This window comes from Mytilus edulis, chromosome 2, assembly GCF_963676685.1.
Source record: "Mytilus edulis chromosome 2, xbMytEdul2.2, whole genome shotgun sequence".
In the NCBI taxonomy this organism is placed as follows: Eukaryota; Metazoa; Mollusca; class Bivalvia; order Mytilida; family Mytilidae; genus Mytilus; species Mytilus edulis.
The window spans coordinates 84,958,086-84,979,939 of NC_092345.1; the positions used below are offsets into that span (position 1 = coordinate 84,958,086).

The window sequence follows — 21,854 nt, forward strand, 5'->3', positions numbered from 1 at the left end:
TGTAGCAATCAGTTAAGTGCGTAAATAGTCTTGCACCTGATTATCTTTGTCAATTATTTAATACTAACCAAAATGTTAATGCAAGATATTCATTGCGTTCATCGGACAGTAATTGTCTTTTCATACCACGTCCGAGAACAAATTTTATGAAAAAAAAACCTTTTCAATATTCCAGTACAGTTCTTTGGAACAGTATTCCTGTTCGAATAAAAACGATAGAAACGATAGAACAGTTTAAAAAAAGTTTTTTTTTTTTTTTTTATAATTTCTTGTTTCTAAACTAAAAATGTAATTATCAGATGAAATTTACCTATTATATAAAAGTCCATTTATTTATCTTTTACATTTAACATTAACAAAATATGTTCATGAACCTATTCTGTATGTTTTTCACCTTTAATTTTGCATAAAAAGTATGTACGTAAATGTATATATTATATTATTGTATATTTTGAAGTACTCAGAGGGCATCAGGGGAAATTAGTATTGTACTAACTGATTTTACCCTCTTTAAATAAAGTATTTATTATTATTATTATTATTATTATTATTATTATTATTATTATTATTATTATTATTATTATTATTATTATTATTATTATTATTATTATTATTATTATTATTATTATTATTATATGTTACACTATCCTGGTCTTCCATCACCTTGTAATTTTACAAACAATCAGTTAAACTTCCATCACCCTGCATGTAATGCAATGAACATCAGGTTACACTATAGTCTATAACTGTTGAAAAGTGTTCTTTCTTTGAGGAATGACTGTAATATTTTTTCTGTCTTTGAATAAATTACATAAAAAATTTGGTGCACACTGAATAACGCGCGTAGCGGGTTATTTAACAGTGTGCACCACATTTTTTTATGTTATTTCAAATAGACAGAAAAAATATTACAGTCTTTTCTTATAATTTAATTCTAAATTCCATTTTAAACCGTAGAAAACCATGAAAAACGTTGATGACGTCACGGTCACATGACTTAATTATGTCTATGGGCTGATAACAAAATAACGTCAGCCAATCAGATGACGCGTTACATCCAAAATTAAATTATTTCTGTATATTCTGAATAAGGGTGAAATACAGTACGGACAATCAAATGATTCTACCAGACAATACAATGTATTGTGTTATTTCAGTTTAAGAGGGAGATTCGAATAGACGGAACTAGGTAAAACTTACAATATCATGTTCCTTATAAACAAAGCTGAAGAAGTAGTAAGACTTACCATTTTCTTGTCACTCGAGAAACCAACTGCAATATATTGATCTATGGATGACATTAATGACCCCTTTATGGTAAAGTCTACACCAGCTGATGTTTGTACCCATGTTATAAGATACGTACATCCGTCCCATGATCTGCAGTCACTAAAGCATCCTTTTGTCACACCACAACCCGAATCTTTAGAAAATCTTGCCTGAAAGGTGTTAGAAAATAAAATAACAAAAAACTCCAAGGAAAATTTACATCGGAAAGTCCCTTGTCAATATCAAACTCAAAAGCTCGAACACATCAAACGAATAGAGCTCTTTAAATTTCAACTTATTTGCAATGATTTAATCAATTATATTGTGTTTAATATTTTCATTTATCATATACTTAGCATTGATATGATAGCTTTTGCATATGTGTAATGAGCGGAAGTACACAAGCCATAATTTCGCACCCGGCCTGATAACCCATATCAGCCCGGGCTGATAACCCATATCAGTGGCGTCTCGTGCAAAAACCCATAACAGTGCTTCTCGTGCAAGTTACTTCCGGTGTTTCTGGTATCGATTGTTTCCTTTTCCATTGTGACGTCAGATATTTTTTATGACGACGTCAAAATTTACGGGAACTTTTGTCCCCAAGTTAGTACTTCACTACTTGCTAACAAATGCCATTGACAATTAAGATTCATTTTATAGTACAACAAACATTGTGTAAAATGATCATAAAACTCTTCCAAATTTTCAATGTTTCAAAATGCCTCTATAGGAAATGTTACGATACATATATATGGAGATAGTGATGCTATTGTTGGAAAGTTATAGTATATTTGATTCATAATTTAACTTCTTTATAAAGTTTTTGACTGTTTTAGTTATTGCATTTGTTTATTTGCCTTATTTAGTCCTGGTATCTATGATGAGTTTATTTACATAAAACTATTGTCGGAAGTATATGATAAAGCGATTAATACATGGCCTTTTCCATATCAGCCTGGGTATCATCCCTCGACCCATATCAGCACCTCGACTCCGTCTCAGGTAGTCCGAGATTACTCTGACGTCCAACGGCTGTTTTGCCAGACAAGCTGGGGCCGTGGGACGTCAGAGCTCGTCCCATATCAACAAGTGGATATTTGCCCACCCAAAATAGATGCGCTGCTTCGTCGCTTCTGGTGCCGATTGAGGGCCTTGGAATTGTATAAATCGGGCATCAATCTGTTAATTTTTCATTTATCTCTTCATTTATGTAAGTTTCACCTACCTGCCAACATTTATCTTTCCATATTTTAACAGTTTTCACGGAGACCCATCGATTTCTGCATTTTGACTTTCATTTTCAAAGATTATCACGTGATCACGAGAAAACAGTGCAAATGACCATAATGTAACACCTCGTGCATTTACGAAAGCTTCCGATTGTTAACGTGGTCGGAACTAAATGATTAATACCGATCTCCTGTAAAGGAGGTGACAAATCATGGTTGGCTTTTAAATGTTAAACATCGATCTCCTATAAAGGAGAGGCCCCTCATGGGGGGGTCCTAGTAATCACATAATCACCATTTTTTTGCCAATATAATCACATAATCATTAAATATTTGCTTATCTTTAGTAATCAAATAATCATAAACTAAAAATACAGTCCTAGGTAATCAAATAATCATGAAATATTTGGCTTAATAATCAAATAATCATTAAAAAAACGGCCAAGTAATCACATAATCAAAAACTCCATGAGGGCCCTCAAAGGAGGTAAAACAATATATAAATATTTGCATATTTGAGTCTCGAGGTCACGAACTCTCTCGTAACTTGACGTCCATTTGAAAGTGAAAGTCAAAATGCAGAAATCATTGGGTCTCTGTGAACACTGTTAAAATATGGAAAAATAAAGGTTGGCAGGTAGGTGAAACTAACATAAATGAAGAGATAAATGAAAAATGAACAAATTGATGCCCGATTTATATAATTCCAAGGCCCTCAATCGGCACCAGAAGCGACGAAGCAGCGCATCTATTTTGGGTGGGCAAATATCCCCTTTTTGATATGGGACGAGCTCTGACGTCCCACGGCCCCAGCTTGTCTGGCAAAACAGCCGTTGGACGTCAGAGTAATCTCGGACTACGTCTCAGGCCGATATGGGGGTCTCGGGATGATACCCAGGCTGATATGGAAAAGGCCATGTATCTCTATATAATACCTATATATCCTTACTTGTATGACCTAAAACAGAAACAATTATTTTGGACAAGTGACAGAATGTAATTCCAAAAATTGCTTTATATCTATTTTTAAATACGAAGCACTTGTAATAAGGCACATACAAATAAACATAAACAACTTACATTTGCAAATAAGATAAATCCCAAAAGGAAGAAGACCGTTACAATGCCGGTAGAGTCCATTCTTACTAACTACTGAAAGTGAAGAATGGCGGTATCCGTTGGGCTTGAATGTCTCCTACAAAAAATAAGATATTATTCTACATCTACCTGCCAAAAATTATCAGCTAAAAAAATCAATTATTTTATCAGAAAAATGTAATCTTTTAAAAGGGCATAGCTATTGGTAACCTTAACAGTATTGGCTATCAGTAATGGAATGTCTTTTTGGACTACGGAGTTAACTTTTTATCATCGATTTTTGTATGTTTGATTGTATTTATTTGAACGTTTTCACAGAGTTATAATTAATCTATTTTTGAATATTTTATCATCATGTACATTTAGTGAGAAGAATAAACACTGCACACTTTTAGTTTGCAAAACACTCATTTGCAAATCCACCGCCGCCTTTCCTCAGAGCTACAGAGTCATGTATATAACCAAATGTGCGGAATTACATGGGATTCAATAAACTCATTGCATGTTTTCTGTTAAAATGAATTTATATGGCAAATTTCAAAAACGAAAATCCCCATGAGACAGAGTAAAATCCCTTGGGATTGACCATTATCCAATGAGATTTTTTTCGTGTCCCATGGGATAATTGAAGCCTAACTTGGCTTTAGTTGCTGAATTTCTAAAGCTTTTAAAATGAAATAAAGCTGACTTTACTAATTTTGGTCCGTCCGAAAGAGCCTTTATCAGAATAACTCAAATCCCAAAATTTGAAAACCAGATATATGTATAACTACTTCCCTTCGCGGTTTCGGATCTTAGTTTTTCAAATTGATTTTATTGATCATGTGAGATTTTTACCAAAAACCGGCTCAGAATATTCAGATGTTTCCATATTTTTTTTGACGTTTGTATGAATTATAATGGCCATGCGAGCCCTACGAACATGCTTTTTCTTATTCTTTCGATAAACATATATACAAAATTGAAATAATTATTTTGAAACCAAAAGTTTTGTCGAACGATACCATGATACAAGTGTATCATTAAAATACTCAAGAATCAACAGTCGTGAGAGAGCTCATTAATTTGGGTTGTCTTTTGGCAAACTGTCGAGCACTTTCCAATGAATTAGATAGGAAGTGATAATATTAGGTTCAACTGAAAAATTGGAAATGACAATTGCATTAAAACCTTTATTGTATTAATATTTACATCCTTCGGGAAATAACGTTTTAAGTTTTAAAAGACTAAAATAAAATTTCACTTTGAAAATTTTGATGTCGAAAAAAGACTTCTAACTATCTAATAAACACGACTGTATCGTTGCTGTTGAAGAGTGTCAGTTAGTTTAAACATATTTTATTGTCCAAAAAAACATTGACAATAGGATTAGACACAAGTTTTGCAACTTAGAACGTCTTCTCCATTACATACAAATAATAAATAACCGAACAAAAATGAAATACATTATAATAACATCATAAACAATATTAATATGAAGACATGAAATTAACGAGAATTTAAACGACATGGCTCATCTATTTCTAAAAGTGTCAGTTGTCATGCGATCGTGCCTGGTGGAGTATCAGCATGCTTAAGCACAACGAACAGATAGTCGATCAATCAACAAACAATTTAAATCATCTGCGTACAAATAGGAGGAGACGTATACCATAACTTGAAGTCGAATTGACAATACTTTAAGCAAGTCACAAAACATGTTGTTTACTTTTCTATATTTTTTGCTTCAAACAAAATCAGTTAATGTTGCATTATCAAACTTCGTCTTGATATTCTTAAAAAAATATTCTATTCAAAACTACAATTTCAAAATTCATTAAAACACAATTATATTATTAATTTGAATCGAACATACGGGGTTATAAACTAATTTATTTCATGTCAGTTTGTTGAATATTACAATTTCTTACCTTCAGTTAAACAGTTCACATAGCAGAATGAAATACGAAGAAGGCGGGTTTAACTATATATACTGGTTAGCATATCTTGTCATTTTAAAAGGCTAAAATTAGAAAAAGACTGGGTCGATTCAATCCTATACTTTTAAGACTGAATATACGCCAAGGTAATATTTACCTAGTTACGTTTTAAAGGTATATTTTTAAATTCGATCGTGATATGATTCAATAGACATCTCGTGGTTCGTACTCGCCGATTTTATAGCTATAAATACGTTACCATCATAAATTCTGAGTGTAACCCCAATTGCGTCATAGGTCAGATGGAAAATCCCAACTAAAAATAAACGTACTCTCACTGGTCCGGACATATACCCCTGTTTGCCCATATTCTTCCATTCAATTTCCATCTGCGACATCGGTCACACGTGCACATCAAGTTTTACAGATTCAACAGAGAAGTGTTTAGTTTTTTGAATAGCTTAATTGCTTTTCATATATATTGTGTATTTTATTGGAAATATATTCCCTTGTTTTGTTTAAATTTCTAAACAAATTATTTGTGTTTTTGACTAAAGTAATTTATTATGGACTTTAATTTGAATAGTCCGTATGTAAGTATTCCTGGTTCGGACTATCTCTTAGATGGGTCACTACCTTTAAGTCCCCCCCAAACTACCAGTACATTGACCGGAGTTTCGACAACGGTGTCTGGTATTGCTACCTATCCGACCTTTTCACAAGGTTCGGCCATGCATTTTGGGGGGGTACCTACGTCAACTTCGGTGACTCATACTTTATCTAGGTCTGTTAATTCAGCGGGTACTATTAGTTCTGTCCCAGGTACAGCTATGGGCTTGAACTTGCCAGGTTCTAGACCCCCATTATCCTATTGTGGGTATATGCTTCCCAACACGGGCACACAACCTTTACCCTCATGGTCTCAGCCACCTTGGCCACAGTCTTACCCTTATGGTGGGTTTATGCCAAACCAACCTGGTTTTTGGCCTTATAGGGACAATTTCTATGGTCCCCCTTCTGGGGTAGCTACTGCACCACCTTTAGCTCCTGCTCTACCCGTAGCAGTATCTTTGACTTCTGCAGTAGCTCCTTCTACCACCGTACCTGACTCTCAAGCTTCTAGTTCTTCTCATGGTACTCAGGTTTCTGATCATGCATCACCTTTGGATGGTTTACAGAAGTTACTTTTAGACTTTGGTGAGTCTTTCAAGGCTGAATTTAGTACTCTATCCAGTCGTATGACTCTACTGGAAAATAGAGTTTCTTCTCATCAACCTTCTCCAGCTAAGTCTGTAGAATGTGATGAGAGGGAGGATGACGAGCTTTCTGTTTCCCCTGGGAGTCATGAAAGGGCTTTCCTCACTGATGAGGATGTTGAAAGTTCTTCTTCTCCCAAGGTATCGAAGACGGCCCCTGAGCCTTCTTCTAAGTCAGCTCAACAACCTCCCACCAAGGAGACTGAGGATCCTCCTTCCTTGAAGGATCTTAGGGATAAGGTGTATACCTTGATGAGGGATGAAGCACATATCCCTTTTCTCTCTCCTTCCAAGCCGAAGAAATCTTCTTCAACTTTTGAAGCTTCCTGTGGTATTTCTCAGGATACTGTGACTTCTCACAATTCTTTTCCTGAATCTGGCCATATGACTTTTGCTTTACAATTTATTAATGAAGGTATCGCTAATTCTGCTAGTGAAAAGGTTGCTAATAACAATATCTCAGGATTTGGAATGTCATCCTTTTCTGATCAGGTTAAGTACAAGGATTTTGATATCTTTGATTCTTCACTGGGTAGACTTGTTCCCAGTTGTGACAAATCTATGTCATCTTTATTGGGAAAAAAGCCAGTAGATGGTCTTCGTCTCACTCAACCTGTTTGGTCAAAGACTGAGAATCTCCTTCGTAGTGCTTCTCAAGTTCTTGGCACAGCCGAACATTTTCTAGCTGCAACCGGACATTTGCTTAACAGCGAAGATTCGGTTGTTCCAGCAGAAGTACGATCTTTCTTACTTCAACTGGATAAAGCTTTAGGTTCATCTCAGTTGCTTTTAATGGGTTCTATTGCTAATTGCACCCTATCTAAAAGAGCAGAGTTTCTTGAAAACATTTCTATCGCTGAGCCTTTGAAAGATTCTTTACTGAAATCTCCACTCTCTGACAAGATGTTTGGTTTACCCTTACAGCGGGTTCAAGAGGAACTCAGCAAAAACCCTCCTCCAGTCAAAGTTAGTGTACAAGTTACTAATGGCAAGAGGTCGGTTAATGCTACATCTAGTTCTAATAGTACTTCTGCTTCAGGTGGTCCTCCTTCTTCTGCTAAGAAAAGGAAGAATAACTACGGCAAACCGCAGAACAAACCCAATAACTCAGGAAAAAGCTCAGGTAAGCCTTCTGGTGGTTTTAAGGGTTCCAAGAAACCTGGGTCTAGTACCTAGGTTCTTGCCCCCTCGTACGTTATTGACAGCTTCCCCAGGGAAAAATTTACAACAAGTTCCTCAAAAATCAATACCAGTAGGGGGGAGGTTAAGTTTTTTCCTAAATCAGTGGAAGAAAATTACCTCAGACTGTTATGTGCTGTCAATAATTCGAGGGGGATTAACACTTCAGTTCAAGAACCCACCTCCTCTATCTGCAGTTCCAATAAGTTTGTCTCATACACAAGACCCAGTCAAGTGTCAACTTCTATCAGTAGAAGTGGACACTATGTTACAAAAAGCTGCAATAGAGGAGGTGTCGATCTTAACTCTGTCTCCGGGATTTTATTCCCGTCTTTTTCTGGTTCCAAAGAAGACTGGAGGAATGAGGCCAGTCATAGACCTATCTATTCTGAACAAATTTCTTATTGTTCCCCACTTCAAAATGGAAACAAACAGATCCATCAGGGCTTCAATCCTTCCAGGAATGTGGACTACTTCTCTGGATCTTTCAGACGCGTATTTCCACATTCCCATTTCCAAAACTTACAGGAAATACCTTCGCTTCGTTTGGAACAACAAAGTTTTCCAGTTCAAGGCTCTCCCTTTTGGCCTGTCTACAGCCCCTTTGGCTTTTACCAAAATCATGCAGGCAGCTATAGCTCACCTACATTCCCTGTCTATTCAGATTCATTCCTATCTGGACGATTCCCTTCTCAAGGAATTTTGCCCAATCAAATTGAGGGTTCAGACAGACTTGGTCATCAATTGTTTTCTGTCCCTAGGCTTCCTTATCTCTTGGAAAAAGTCAGAGATAATTCCGTCTCAAGACTTTGTTTTCCTGGGAGAACATTTCCTAACCAGTGTAGGCCTAGTCCTCCCACCAGAGGAGAAATTTACAAAACTATGTCAGAAAATACATTTATTCCTGACGGTTCAATCAGTCACAGCACGTCAATTCTTGCAACTTCTGGGTCTATTGAACTCTCTGGCAGATGTAATTCCATTGGGACGACTTCACATTCGTCCGCTTCAGTTTTATCTGCACAAGTTATGGATTGCAGCTTCACAAGAATGGGAAGCATTGATTCCAATCACTCAGCCTTTATTTCCACACCTTCAATGGTGGTTAGTACGGGAAAATGTAATGAGGGGCCTATGTCTGTCCCCTCAAGTTCCCAGTCTAACATTATTCACAGATGCCTCCACCCTCGGTTGGGGAGCATATCTGGAGGGGCTTACAATCTCGGGAGTCTGGAGTCCAGATCTTTTGGAAGAGCATATCAATGTATTGGAAATGAAAGCAGTTCTGTTTGCACTGAATCATTTCCAAATGTCTCTAAAGAATCAGTCTGTCATTCTGGCCACGGACAACACAACAGTTGTAGCTTATCTCAAGAATCAGGGAGGAACTCATTCACCTTCTCTTTATCAGATAGCCAGAGACATTCTCCTTCTGTGTTTTCAACTCCAGGTTCATCTAGTGGTGAGACATATTGCGGGGCACCTCAATATTCTAGCCGACACTCTATCCAGATCCCTTGCTCCAGTAAACACGGAGTGGGAACTACTTCAAGTAGTTTTCAAAGCTGTGACTCTTCATTGGGGGTCACCTCAGATAGATCTGTTTGCGACCAGTCTCAATCACAAACTTCTAACATTTGTGTCTCCGGTTCCAGATCCAAAATCTTTTGCGGTAGACGCAATGAGCCTATCTTGGAAAGGAATGTTCGGGTACGCCTTCCCTCCTTTCAGGTTTCTCTCCCCAGTACTTCAGAAAATAGCAGGGGAAAATTGCAAGATCATAGTTATTGCTCCAGCATGGCCAAAACAGTCTTGGTTTCCAGACCTTCTGCGCCTATCATGTGCTTGTCCTCTAGTTCTACCTCTGAGACCAGACCTTCTGTCTCAAATCAAGGGCAAGGTTCTTTATCAAAATCCAGAAAAACTTCATCTACACGCCTGGCTTCTCTCAGGGTTAGCCTCAGAAAGAGAGGTTTTTCTGAAGGAGCAACCAAGCATCTCACAAAGTCTGTCAGAGACTCCACTAGCATTGTCTATGATGCAAAATGGTCAATCTTCTCAGATTGGTGTAGTGAGCGGGAAATTGATCCTTTCCAAGTCACTGTACAACAATTAGCAGACTTTCTAGTTTTTCTTTTTGAATCCAAAGGATTATGTCCCTCTACTATTAAGGGATATAGATCAGCTATCTCAAGAACTATTCATATTTCTGGTGGCCCAGATTTTGGAATCAATGAGCATATTTCTCTTTTGGTTCGTAGTTTTAGTCTTGAAAGACCAAGACAAAAAACTTTAGTTCCTAAGTGGGACCTTGGACTAGTTTTATCCTTTTTAAAACTTCCTCCTTTTGAACCAGCAGAAACAATAGATTTAAGGTTTCTTTCCTATAAATGCTGTTTTCTTTTAGCTTTGGCTTCTGGACGGAGAAGGAGTGAAATCCATGCCTTCTCTATTTCTGATGCTTGCCTTCGATTTAACAGGGATAAATCTTCTGTTACTCTTTTAACGGATCCTGCTTTTTTGGCAAAGAATCAGATTCCAGATAAGGGTGCAGAACCAGTTGTGATTCCTGCACTCCCTAGCGATTCTATTTCTGTACTTTTATGTCCAGTAAGAATCCTATCTATTTATCTGGAAAGAACGTGTAGTTTACGTTCTGTTTCTAACTCAAGACTCTTTATTCCTATTAAAAAAGGAATCTCAGATCTTTCTGTTAAAACTATTTCTACTTGGATATGCAAATGCATATCTTTAGCTTATGGTTCTTCTAAGGCAGAACTTTTAAATAGTTTTAATGTTAAAGCTCATGATGTTAGGGGTATCTCTACATCCTGGGCTCTGTTTAACAGTGCATCTTTAGAAGAGGTACTGTCTGCAGGTTTCTGGAGAAATGAGAACTCTTTTATATCTCACTACCTCCAATCTATGGCTACTTTTGCCGAAAGTTTATACTCTCTTGGACCTATAGTTTCAGCACAAAGATTGAACTTTCCTCCTGTTTCTTCTGTTACAGGGGATTCAGCTTTACGTTAGATTCTGTTACTCAGAATTTATGATGGTAACGTATTTATAGCTATAAAATATTCAAATTTTAAAGTAAATTTGGATTTTATTAGATAAATACTTACCATCATAAATTATAGGTCCCACCCACCTCCCCTTCATCCCCTTTCCTTATGTTTCTGTCTTGAGGAAATTGAATGGAAGAATATGGGCAAACAGGGGTATATGTCCGGACCAGTGAGAGTACGTTTATTTTTAGTTGGGATTTTCCATCTGACCTATGACGCAATTGGGGTTACACTCAGAATTTATGATGGTAAGTATTTATCTAATAAAATCCAAATTTACTTTAAAATTTGAATAGTTAGTCATAGTTGCATTACGTAATACAAAAGAACACATGACATTTAATTTAGATTACAACGGCAAAACCATTTATTGCAAGAGTATAATACTAAAATGTACGAACTTTCTTCTTCAGTTGACCTATTGAAAGATACTGCACGATAATATCAAAAAAACAAACGCTGATTAAACCTACCTGAATAAGATTTGAAGTCCAAAGACATTTTACGATCAAGATCACGATCGCTGATACCAACAAAAAATAAAAAATAAATATGTATAAATATTTGAATACTTGGGAAGCTTAGTTTCTTAAAAATTTCCATATGTATCAAAGGATAGTTATTTAAAGATATACAGTACATTGAATAAAAAACTCGCTCTGGTTCAGTATTGGATCTGCGGGATAAATCGACAGAAGCAAGAGAGATGTACAAACAAATACATTGTGGTGGATACTAACTGATTTCGACGCCGAATGTATGTAATATTGCAGCTGCAGTTGTGAGATGGACTGGGAACGTGCTGAAACCTTTACATTGACAAGTCCGAATTGCAGTTGATATCTTTTATTTATTAAAGCAACCTAACTTCCTTACTCTATTAAAAGATATTTACAAATATGGCAAAGTTGAGATATGATATATATCCTAATTATTATAAATATTGACCACGCCTTCAAATAAGAAAACGTCACTTTGACCATCTTTTTAACTGTTTTTTTTAACCCTACTGTTAACACATTTGCTACCAAACTTAAAAACAAAATTATGATATATTTTGAGCAAATTTTGTTATCAAATATCTGTCACTATATAAACACTTGGAAGTTATGACGCATGTCGTGTTACCTAGCATTCATAACATTAGTAAGTAGCAGGATAATGATTGGTCACTGATATAACGGTTTGCGCCTAAAATATACCCTTTTGTGCTACAATTTTCACAAAAATGTATCCTTTTGTGCTTCAACTTGCGCCATGCAGTTGTACTTTTAAACCACTAGATTTCAAACTACCTAGTATCATGCGTCATTTTATCATGTATGCTGAAAGCTTATCTAGCAGTTACCATTGGCGTATTCATTTCATTAGATAACATTAAAGGTACCAATTTTATTGCATCAAATGCACATGTGACATTTTTTTCAACGACAAAAATGTCAAATTTGTCAAAATCAAGATGTGCCAGTTCATTCTTCAAAATTAGAATTAACAAAAATTATGATAATTTCAATTTTTGAACACACCCGTTTTTTCAATGTGTATTCATTCTTAATGACCAGCCTAATCTAAACGAAGTATATTGATTTAATTGTATCTTATTATTGTTTCCTGTTAAGGCACATAATTACAATATGATCCTCAATAAAATTGCACTAGAGTGGTCACTAATCAAGACTAAATATTTAAATAGTCGTTATAAATACCAATGAGCACAAAACTAATCTAAAACTTATATTTATTTTCAGAAATGTCAATAAATAATTATCTTAGTTGACTTGAAGACATTTATTTAGTATTTACATGTACAAAAAATCCAGATAATAGCACAGTAAGAACAAAGAGATTCTGCCTATGTCAAGCGATAAACAACACTAGACTGATTTGTTCCTTCAAGGTACCATAATTCATTTAGAAGTGAAGTATATAACTGGTAAATATAGACATTTTGATAATCATACAAACAGTATTGTTCGAAAATGAATTCCATATTTTGGCGCACTTATGAATACCCATGGAAAAAATTGGTATATCTTGAAAATAACAAATAGCAAAAAGGACTGGAGCTTTTCTGTAATGGTTGTGATATATTATATATGATGCTTTTTGAAATTAGCGTTTGCCATATGAATTAATTATATTGGCGTATTAAATTTGTGATGAAAATACGATCGTGTCATATAATCTGACGGAATGTATCATATTTTCACCCTTTTCATAATGAAATTGAGCCAAAGTTTTCTTTTATATTTATCATCCGAATCACCAAAAATTGATTTGACCAACTTCGAATGTTTATTCAGTGCTAAAACACGATACAGTTAACAGTTGTCGCTTTCAAAAAAGTATTGTTAATCAGAGATTACTCACAAACTTTTTAGCTGTTTCGATTTAGTTCCATTTTGATAAAAGACTACAAGGTATACGTAATCAAAATGTTTTTATGACATACCATACTAAATTAAGCGATGAGTTGCTTATTTGTTTTGTAACGATTTCCACAACGATCTTTGGACGAGTGATTAAGTAAAATACTATTGAATAAATTGAAAAATCAAAATTCTTTCCCCTTGTTTCCCTTTTATATGCAGATACACTATCTAACAAGCAACACATGTAATTGATTTTTGACAGGAAAGAAGCGAATTGTCTTTGTACAAAAGGAACTGTCTTCTAGGAATTATAATGATCTGTTCTTTAGCTTTAGAAAAATTGTTAAATATAAAATTGATGACTGAGAATAATTGGTATATATTTTTTTTTATCAATGCATTACATCGGTACAGAGATAACAAAAACAAATAATAACAATATGTACAAAACAAGTGAGAGAGGTTACATAAGTTACAAGCCAGGAGTACAAACACAAGTATTTATATTTTTTTATAAAAGAGCAAAGTTTCTTAAGAACTGGTTTTCTTGTACTTGACATAAGTTCAGAGAATTTAACTGTATTTTAACGTTTTGTTTAAAGATAAAAAACGAATAAAAAAATAAAGAATAGAAAATAATGGAATGCTATAAGATATAAAGAAAATGCAAAAATAACAGAATACAAAAATAAAGTCCCCCTCTCGCAGTCTCTCATATGTTGTCTGCATCTCTCTTTTTACAAATGAACCTCTCCTTCAACTGTATGGAAGTTTGTTGAACAGGTCTAGTTCAGTATACATTCATCTAACCAAGGACTTGTCTTACTATATAAATTCTTGATCTAAACCTTTCTTTTTATAAGGACCAACCAATTAGTTATGATTCCTGTGTTTTAATGTCCTACTTAGTATTCAAAGACTATGTATTATAGCTAAAACTATATCTGGAATTTTCAAATATTGTATTTTGAATACTTTTGTACTATAGAATGAGGGTGTATAGTGCAGTTTAAGGTGAATTGAAAAATACATTAAATACCGTAAGATCGTGACGAAATTTTCATATCTATAAATTGAATCATTCTTATAGCTTTATAAGTAGTTATTTTTGCATGATCGATTTTTCCGGGATTGTTTAATATTTAACTGGACGATCTTGTTATTCAAATCGAAATATTAGGAATGTAAAACAATCTTAAAAATGTGTTTATCAACACAGGGTATCGTGAGATCACAATAGTATTGTATTGAAGAGCTGACGTCAATCGAACGGGGTTTTACTATATGCAGTGTTTACAAAGTGTGAATACTGAAATACCATTTCTACTAAAAACAAGCAAACGAAAAGTTTAGTTAATTACAACAGCTATTAAATTTGAGCTAAGTATAACTGTTCAACTGTAAAATCGGAAGACATATCGGAGCTGTTTAAAAAACCGATATTATACCGTTTGTAGAGACAATGACTGGTGTGTTATTTGATCGACAAATAGATACACACAACATGTATATTGAACTTGCACCATTTTATGGACACAACTGGAACCGTCTATAGAGACAATGTAGGCCTCCGACAATGAAAACAACCCAAGACATGATCAAATGTGAACTGATTCATTCGATAAAACCAGACAACGGGTGCATCAAAATCTAATAATATATGCTGCCACCTGTTATTTACAGATTTCTCATTTTGGATAGTAATATATATAAATGAAGATGGGTTAGCCATTGTTCTAGTTGTGTTATCGAAGTATCCTGCTTTGAACATGAATGGTCCCCTTCTTATATCATTTCAAAGTATTGCAAGTCATGCTTATTGTTACTCTTAACTACGAAAAAAAACCAATTTCATTATCTTATGGTTTGTGCACGTTAAACAAACAAAATGTCACTCAGGCAAATGAAGTTGATTATGTTTTTAAGTTTATATAAATGATGGTATTTAAACACTTAACCTTAAAAAAAGGAGAATGAAAATCAGGACAAGTTCAATTAACACCCCCTCATTTTATACAATCTATATCATTGATTCTTTTTAACACATATGCTTATGGCTTAGGCCTAGCTGTAGCTTAAGATCGTAAAATAAGGTGATTTTTTTATATTAATATATGATTGTAAAAAAAAATATTGTGTATTGTCATAAAAAAAACTCTGCTAATTATGGGTCTTTGAAATAATTTTGATAAATCACTGCTCACTGGGATCACATCATAGACTGTACGAGTTTTGATTGACGGATCGCAAAACATGATATGTGTACATTAACATCGGAAAAGTACGAGTATAAGAGAATAAACCTGAATATGAAACGTACGCAACTAAAACATATATTTGAACTGACTCAAATACTCGAAGGCAATGCGTTTTTGAGAGTTGTGAAAGTGTAAATAACATAGGAGGCATGATACAGACTTCCTAAAGTATATTCTGGCACCTCTATTTCTAGATACTCTTACACAAAGCTTCGCATGTTCGCATTTTTCTTCGTAAATTGTACACTGCCACCCTTATTTCTAGCTACTATCACACAAGGATTCGATGTTCGCATTGTTCTTCGGTAATAATACACTGTAACCCTCATTTCTAGATACTATCACCCAAGGATTCGCCTGTTCGCATTGTTCTTCGTAAATTATACACTATCCCCCTTATTTCTAGTAGCTCTCACACAGGATTCGCATGTTCGCATTGTTTTTCGTAAATTATACAAAGTCACCCTCCTTTCTAGATACTCTTACACAAAGCTTCGCAGGTTCGCATTATTCTTCGTAAATTATACACTGTCACCCTCATTTCTAGATACTCTCACACAAGGATTCGCATGTTCCCATTGTTCTTCTTAAATTATACACTGTCACCCTTATTTCTAGATACTCTCGCAAAAGGCTTCGCGTGTTGCATTGTTATTCGTAAATCATATAAAGGATAACTTAAAAGAATTAATATAATTCATGCGCCGACACAATCTGATCAAGCAGTTAATTAACTGGAAAATGAAGTTAATCGGTTTTATATGTATTTGGAAATTAATCGGATATTTCGCTCCTCTATAAAGTTATCGGAAGAGATATTCTCTGCATTCATAACCAGAAATTTCTTTAATTGAACATAGGAACAGAATGAAGTATAGCAGTTTTATGTTTTTAGTGTGTTTATTGACACTGACGGTGTCTGGTAAGTTACTTTTTAATGTATATAAGAATTAAGGTATGTGGTATGGTAGTCATTGAAACGACCTGCCGCAATAAAAAAAAAACTTTGTAGCATGGAACTATAGTCATGAAAACAACTCGGCATGACAATGTAGGAAATTCAAACGAGTAACAAACGGTCGGTTCTATGCTGAAATAATAAACGTAAAAAAACACAGATATGACGGACAGAAAAAAATGACAAACACTGAATTAAAGGCTCCTTCCTCACATTGAACTTGCTATCAAATGTGTTGGGTTAAATTACTTTGCGAGCGCTCAAACCTCTACGGAACCTGAGAAGATGATGTAACAGCACAACAGAAGAACGAACCGGAAAGGAATTGAGCACCAATTAAATTGACGAAAAAGACTAAACACAACTAACTGTAACACACAAGTCATTTAGTTTCAGTAATAGTGCAAAAAACTTATTACAGCTGAAGTTTTGAGCTATTTATAGACATTTTCAAATTTGATCATCAGCATTATCAAAATTCAAAAGACTCGTAGATGAAGCTCTGATACTGTGTATTTTTTGTCTAGATCAGAGGAATTTTTGAAAATAATATCAGGGGAAATAAGTCTTACCTCTTTCACTGGTTTTGAAGATTTGTGTAGCACCAGTTTAGTCTTTACGTTATTTCAGCCAGTAATAATTAATGGAATAAATGTTATTTTGGTCTAACATGGGATAGGGTCACGGAATAAAGGAAAGATTTTAAGTTTTATCTCCGCAACAAAGAGCATACAAATCCGACCGTGCAAGACCCTTATGCATAGTCAAGGTCGTTAAAAACCATCCTCGTCATATACAAATCTGTAACAGAACAAGGTCATTCAGTCTTCACTATCTAATGGTTTTCAGGATCATTTACCTTACCAAGCAGTCTATTGCAGAAAATAGCAGATTCAGGGTCTTTGAAGATTGCTGATAAAAGAGTTCAGCGTAAGTAGTTTGATCTATGGGGCCCTTTATAGCTTGTTGTTCGGTGTGAGCCAAGGCTCTGTGTTGAAGGCCGTACATTGACCTATAATGGTTTACTTTTATAAATTGTTATTTGGATGGAGAGTTGTCTCATTGGCACTCATACCACATCTTCCTATATCTATGAAATATTGATGTTTTAACAGAATGTTCTTTTGTTGACAAATCTCTTTCTATACGTACAATTTCTTGATACTACCTAAGAAAGAATCCGTAAGGCAAATTAACTAACACTTAAGACAAAGATAGACAACATCATTGTATCAAAAGACGTAATGATAAACAACGTGAGCCAACAAAACATTACATAGAAAACAATGGTTAAAAATTTGAAACTCGTCAACTAAAAACAATCGCATTGAATTCAGAAGAACACCATTGCTTGTAAATTGTTGGTGCATTTGATCTTTTTTCGTCTAAAGAGTTGGCAGTATTCACCAATACTTCAATTGATCAGAATTAATACGAAATACAAGTTTGATAAATTTGACAAGTTTTGGTAAAATTTTAATTTATGCAGTTATTGGGATAACGTTAAGAATCATTGGTCAAGTAACTCTATCATGAGTCTATGTTTGTAGTTTGACAATTAAAATACATTAAACTTCAAACACAAGTTAAAACTTGAACACTGTTAGCACGTTATACAGTCTACATGTAAGATTAACCTTCTAGTTTAAGAATGTTCTTCCGTTTCCTCCAACAAAAGTTAAAGAATAAGAAAATACATTGCCTTGATTCAGTTTTATTTTGCTATTTTCAGAAAAGATGAACTTTGTTCGACAAAATGGTGATGGAAAATCTTTTAATCAACTGGTATCTTACTTATATAATATTGGTAAAATGTAACTTTGTTTTAAATTTTGAAAGATAAAATCTGTTTCGTCGTTTGTATTTGTTGAACAACATTGATGACGTGTCCATGAACTGGAAATTTATCAGCACACTATCTAATGACAGCAGTGCAAAGACGTCGTTCGTTGTTTTCTTACATTGTAGTAGATTTTTCAGTTATTCTCAGACAATATGCATCTAGGGGGTACAATATTTTCATTATTTCTAATGTGATCCACTGTTATTTAACCAATTAAAGGCAAAACCAAAAACGAAGTGGGAGAGCAATAAAAACATTAAGTTTCGAAAAGTTATGAGAAATACTGTTGAGATCTGATGAGGCAATTTATGTCTGGAGGAAGAAAAATGCCTCCGTGTTTCGAAAAATTCAACATTTTGTAAGAGTAAATCTACAGAAAATGAACATATAAATAATATTTCTTGTCAACACAAACATGTACGTGCAAAAGTGGTGAATACAATCTGGTGATACACTCGGATACGAAACGTCCACCAGGTGGCATCGATTTAGTGGTGGTCAGCAAAGATACCAGGCTTTTAATATGGTACACCAGACTCGCGTTTCATCTATATATCATGCATGAGTGACGTGGTATGGACTATTTAACACAATATTATAGGTACTTACGTAGTTTCCGGTAGTTATTTCCTTACTGAGATAACACAGATCAGGACGGTTGTGTATATTCTAATTAATGTTAGTATTTTTAAGGTCTTTCCTCTCCGCGAGGAAAGACCTTATTGTTTTTCTAATGTTTTTTTTTCTTTTTTTTCTTCCAGCATTTTTTTGCCACGCCCTCCTACCGCCTTTATTTGACTTATCAATACCAAAATTGGACCTTAGATAGACCGCAACATGAACTTTTACCAGATGAACTTTTGTAGGATTTCACCATCCCTTTTAGAAGTTATCTCCCTTTTATTGATTTTTTTCAACATGGTCCCCCCAAAATAAGTTAAAAGATATCATGACTTTATTTGGACAAAAGGTAAATTTCATCATGATGTATTACCATATGAGGCTGCATAAAATTTCATCATCTCCTTTGAGAGTTATATCCCCTTGAAGCAATTTCTTTTATTTGCATTTTTCTCAAAAAGTATTAGAGATAGAATTTAATTGAAAATGACAGCATGTATAAGAACAGATGGCAATGTTTATAAACATAAACAATTAATTTGTTACTAACCATTATAAGGAGTTATTTCCCTTTGAAAATTAAAAATAATTTTTCAAAAATTCTATTTCGAGAACCGGAAGTCATAGAGACTTGAGACCTACACCAATGATCTTAAGTTCATGTGACCTTTAATTTGCACCCAAGGTCAAAGGTCACCGAGTGCAAAGAAAAATTACGCTGCAATTTCAAGCTTGCATATTAAGAAAACGATAAGAGTTTGCTGCATACTTACAGCGTATAAAATGTTCCTCTCGACGAGCTCTACATTTTATACACTGAGCTCAAAAGAGTCCAACTGTCTGTTCAAAAGTTACGACGGGATGATTCTCAAAAGTATAGTATTTTGTGTATATCTTTTTAAAGGTAACAGATATCAACCTACTATAAACTGCAAAGATGATCAGTAGTTCAATACCTTCAATTTGAGGTCAATATCAGGTCATGATGAAATTTCATCTTGACCTTCACATTATACTATGACCTTGACCTTGTGATATTTGAAAGGTCAAGTGGTCCTGAGTTGAATGATGATAGTCCCATGTCTCTACGACTTCCGGTTCTCAAGTTTGGTATTGCATCATATATTTGATGATTAATTGTGACCTTGGTAAACTTTGAAATTGTCCCAATTCTTTTTCTATAATGTTGTCCTTCAAATGCAGATCATTTATCATTTAACAGATTTGAGATATCTATTGTCGTTTAAGAGATAATGCAGTTTGAAGTTTTGCAAGCGGAGGCATGTATTTCTGAATCAACAAGAGCTTACCATTTAAAATGTTTTAGAAATTGAAGAGGTTGACACAGTTATATGTTTGACCAAATACCAAAAACATTCCATGGAAAAAAACACCAAAAAATCAATTTGAAATTTTCAAGTTTTGCATTGACTTTGTAAGTTTCATAACTTCTATTTATATAGTTGATATTGAATCATTATTTGCACTTTGTCAAATGGGGTCATTTGATATATCAAATTGAAGGTCTTAATAAACTCTACTTAAAAATGAAAATTTTAAACCCCCTTTTCATCCCAGGGGGACGGGTGGGGTCATTTAGTGCAAACATTCAAATTTCTCAGATGGTAAGGTTGTCGCATATCAAATGAAAGAACATAAAGCGTACATTTCAAATTTCAAATTGACGTCCCGCAAAAATTGGTTGGATGGGGTCATTGAGTGCAAAAAATAAATTTTCTTTTACGATAGGATTGTTGTATATCAAATGAAAGGTCATGATGTGTACATTTGAAATATCAAATTCCCAACCTCCAAAAATTGGTTGGATGGGGTTATTAAGTGCAAAAATCAAACTTTTTAGAACATGGCGTTGTCGCATATCAAATGAAAGCTCATTTACCCTGTGTTACATATATCATACTTCCGATCTCAAAAATGTAGGTGGATGAGGTCATTAAGTGTAAAAAGCGAAAAGTTTCAAAAGGTATGCTTGTCGTATATCAAATTAAACGAAAGGTCATACAAAGAACATTACGAAAACATCACTTTTACAGGAAAGACCTTTCAATTGTTTTACAAACAATTGAGATACTAGTTTTTTAACTTTTTTGTTTAAATAACTTATACTATACCAACTTGACCTAAGCTGTTATCTTTTTCTAATGTTTTTCAAATAATCAATCACATGAAATTGGTATTTATCTGTATTCAAGTTCAGAAAATATAAACTAAGTGTTATGTAAATAGTACGTTAAGTAAATGTTTAAAACATAAGGCCTTAGTCCTATAAGTAAATGTCATTCACCTAGTCGCACTCTGATCTCAATAATTGACAAATTTACCACTTAATTAGCTTCATATCTTATTGAGTTTAAAAATGGAGTTTAAGTTTCAGAACTTTTACTAGTTTAACTGAAAATTTCTACTTACTTACGCTTTAACTAACGCGTCTTAATCTTCTAGAAGTGTCGATACAGATTTGAGCTGACTAGCTTTTTAAGTGTAGAATCCGACTAAATATAATATGGCTCAAATTAACAAAAGTTCATTAGGTTCACCATTCACACAAGTTATAGCAAAATTACTCATCTGGTCTTGCACCCATTTTATAGGTTGTTCTTATCTTGTACTTATCACGCCAGCGTCTCATTTAAGGAAAAGGGCTTGGCGATCACAAACATGTTTAATCAATCTTTATTTGCCTTTATCAAGCCAAGAGCTCGCAGGTCCAATGATTGTCTGCCATAAAACAATTACAATGTTAAAATTTCAAGTGTC

General features: G+C 34.4%; 1 protein-coding gene and 1 long non-coding RNA gene across 3 annotated transcripts in view; one reads left to right on the forward strand and one right to left on the reverse strand.

Moving 5' to 3' along the window:
* The window catches only part of LOC139513206 (putative ferric-chelate reductase 1 homolog), a 115,759-nt gene that overhangs the window by 10,294 nt on the left and 83,611 nt on the right, over positions 1 to 21,854 (reverse strand). The window contains exons 1-3 of one of the 2 annotated variants that reach the window (XM_071301494.1): positions 5,510 to 5,708; positions 3,582 to 3,696; positions 1,248 to 1,439 (exon numbers count right to left, since the gene is read on the reverse strand). In XM_071301494.1, coding sequence (XP_071157595.1) covers positions 1,248 to 1,439; positions 3,582 to 3,641 — 252 coding nt within the window. In that variant the 5' untranslated portion in view covers positions 3,642 to 3,696; positions 5,510 to 5,708. Of the gene's footprint in view, positions 1 to 1,247; positions 1,440 to 3,581; positions 3,699 to 5,509; positions 5,709 to 21,854 lie in introns of those variants that run through there. The other variant, XM_071301495.1, reaches the window with a different exon arrangement.
* LOC139510698 (uncharacterized) lies at positions 16,395 to 18,625 on the forward strand. Its single transcript, XR_011661960.1, has 3 exons — positions 16,395 to 16,576; positions 17,462 to 17,542; positions 18,345 to 18,625. It is a non-coding gene; the product is annotated as an uncharacterized lncRNA (long non-coding RNA).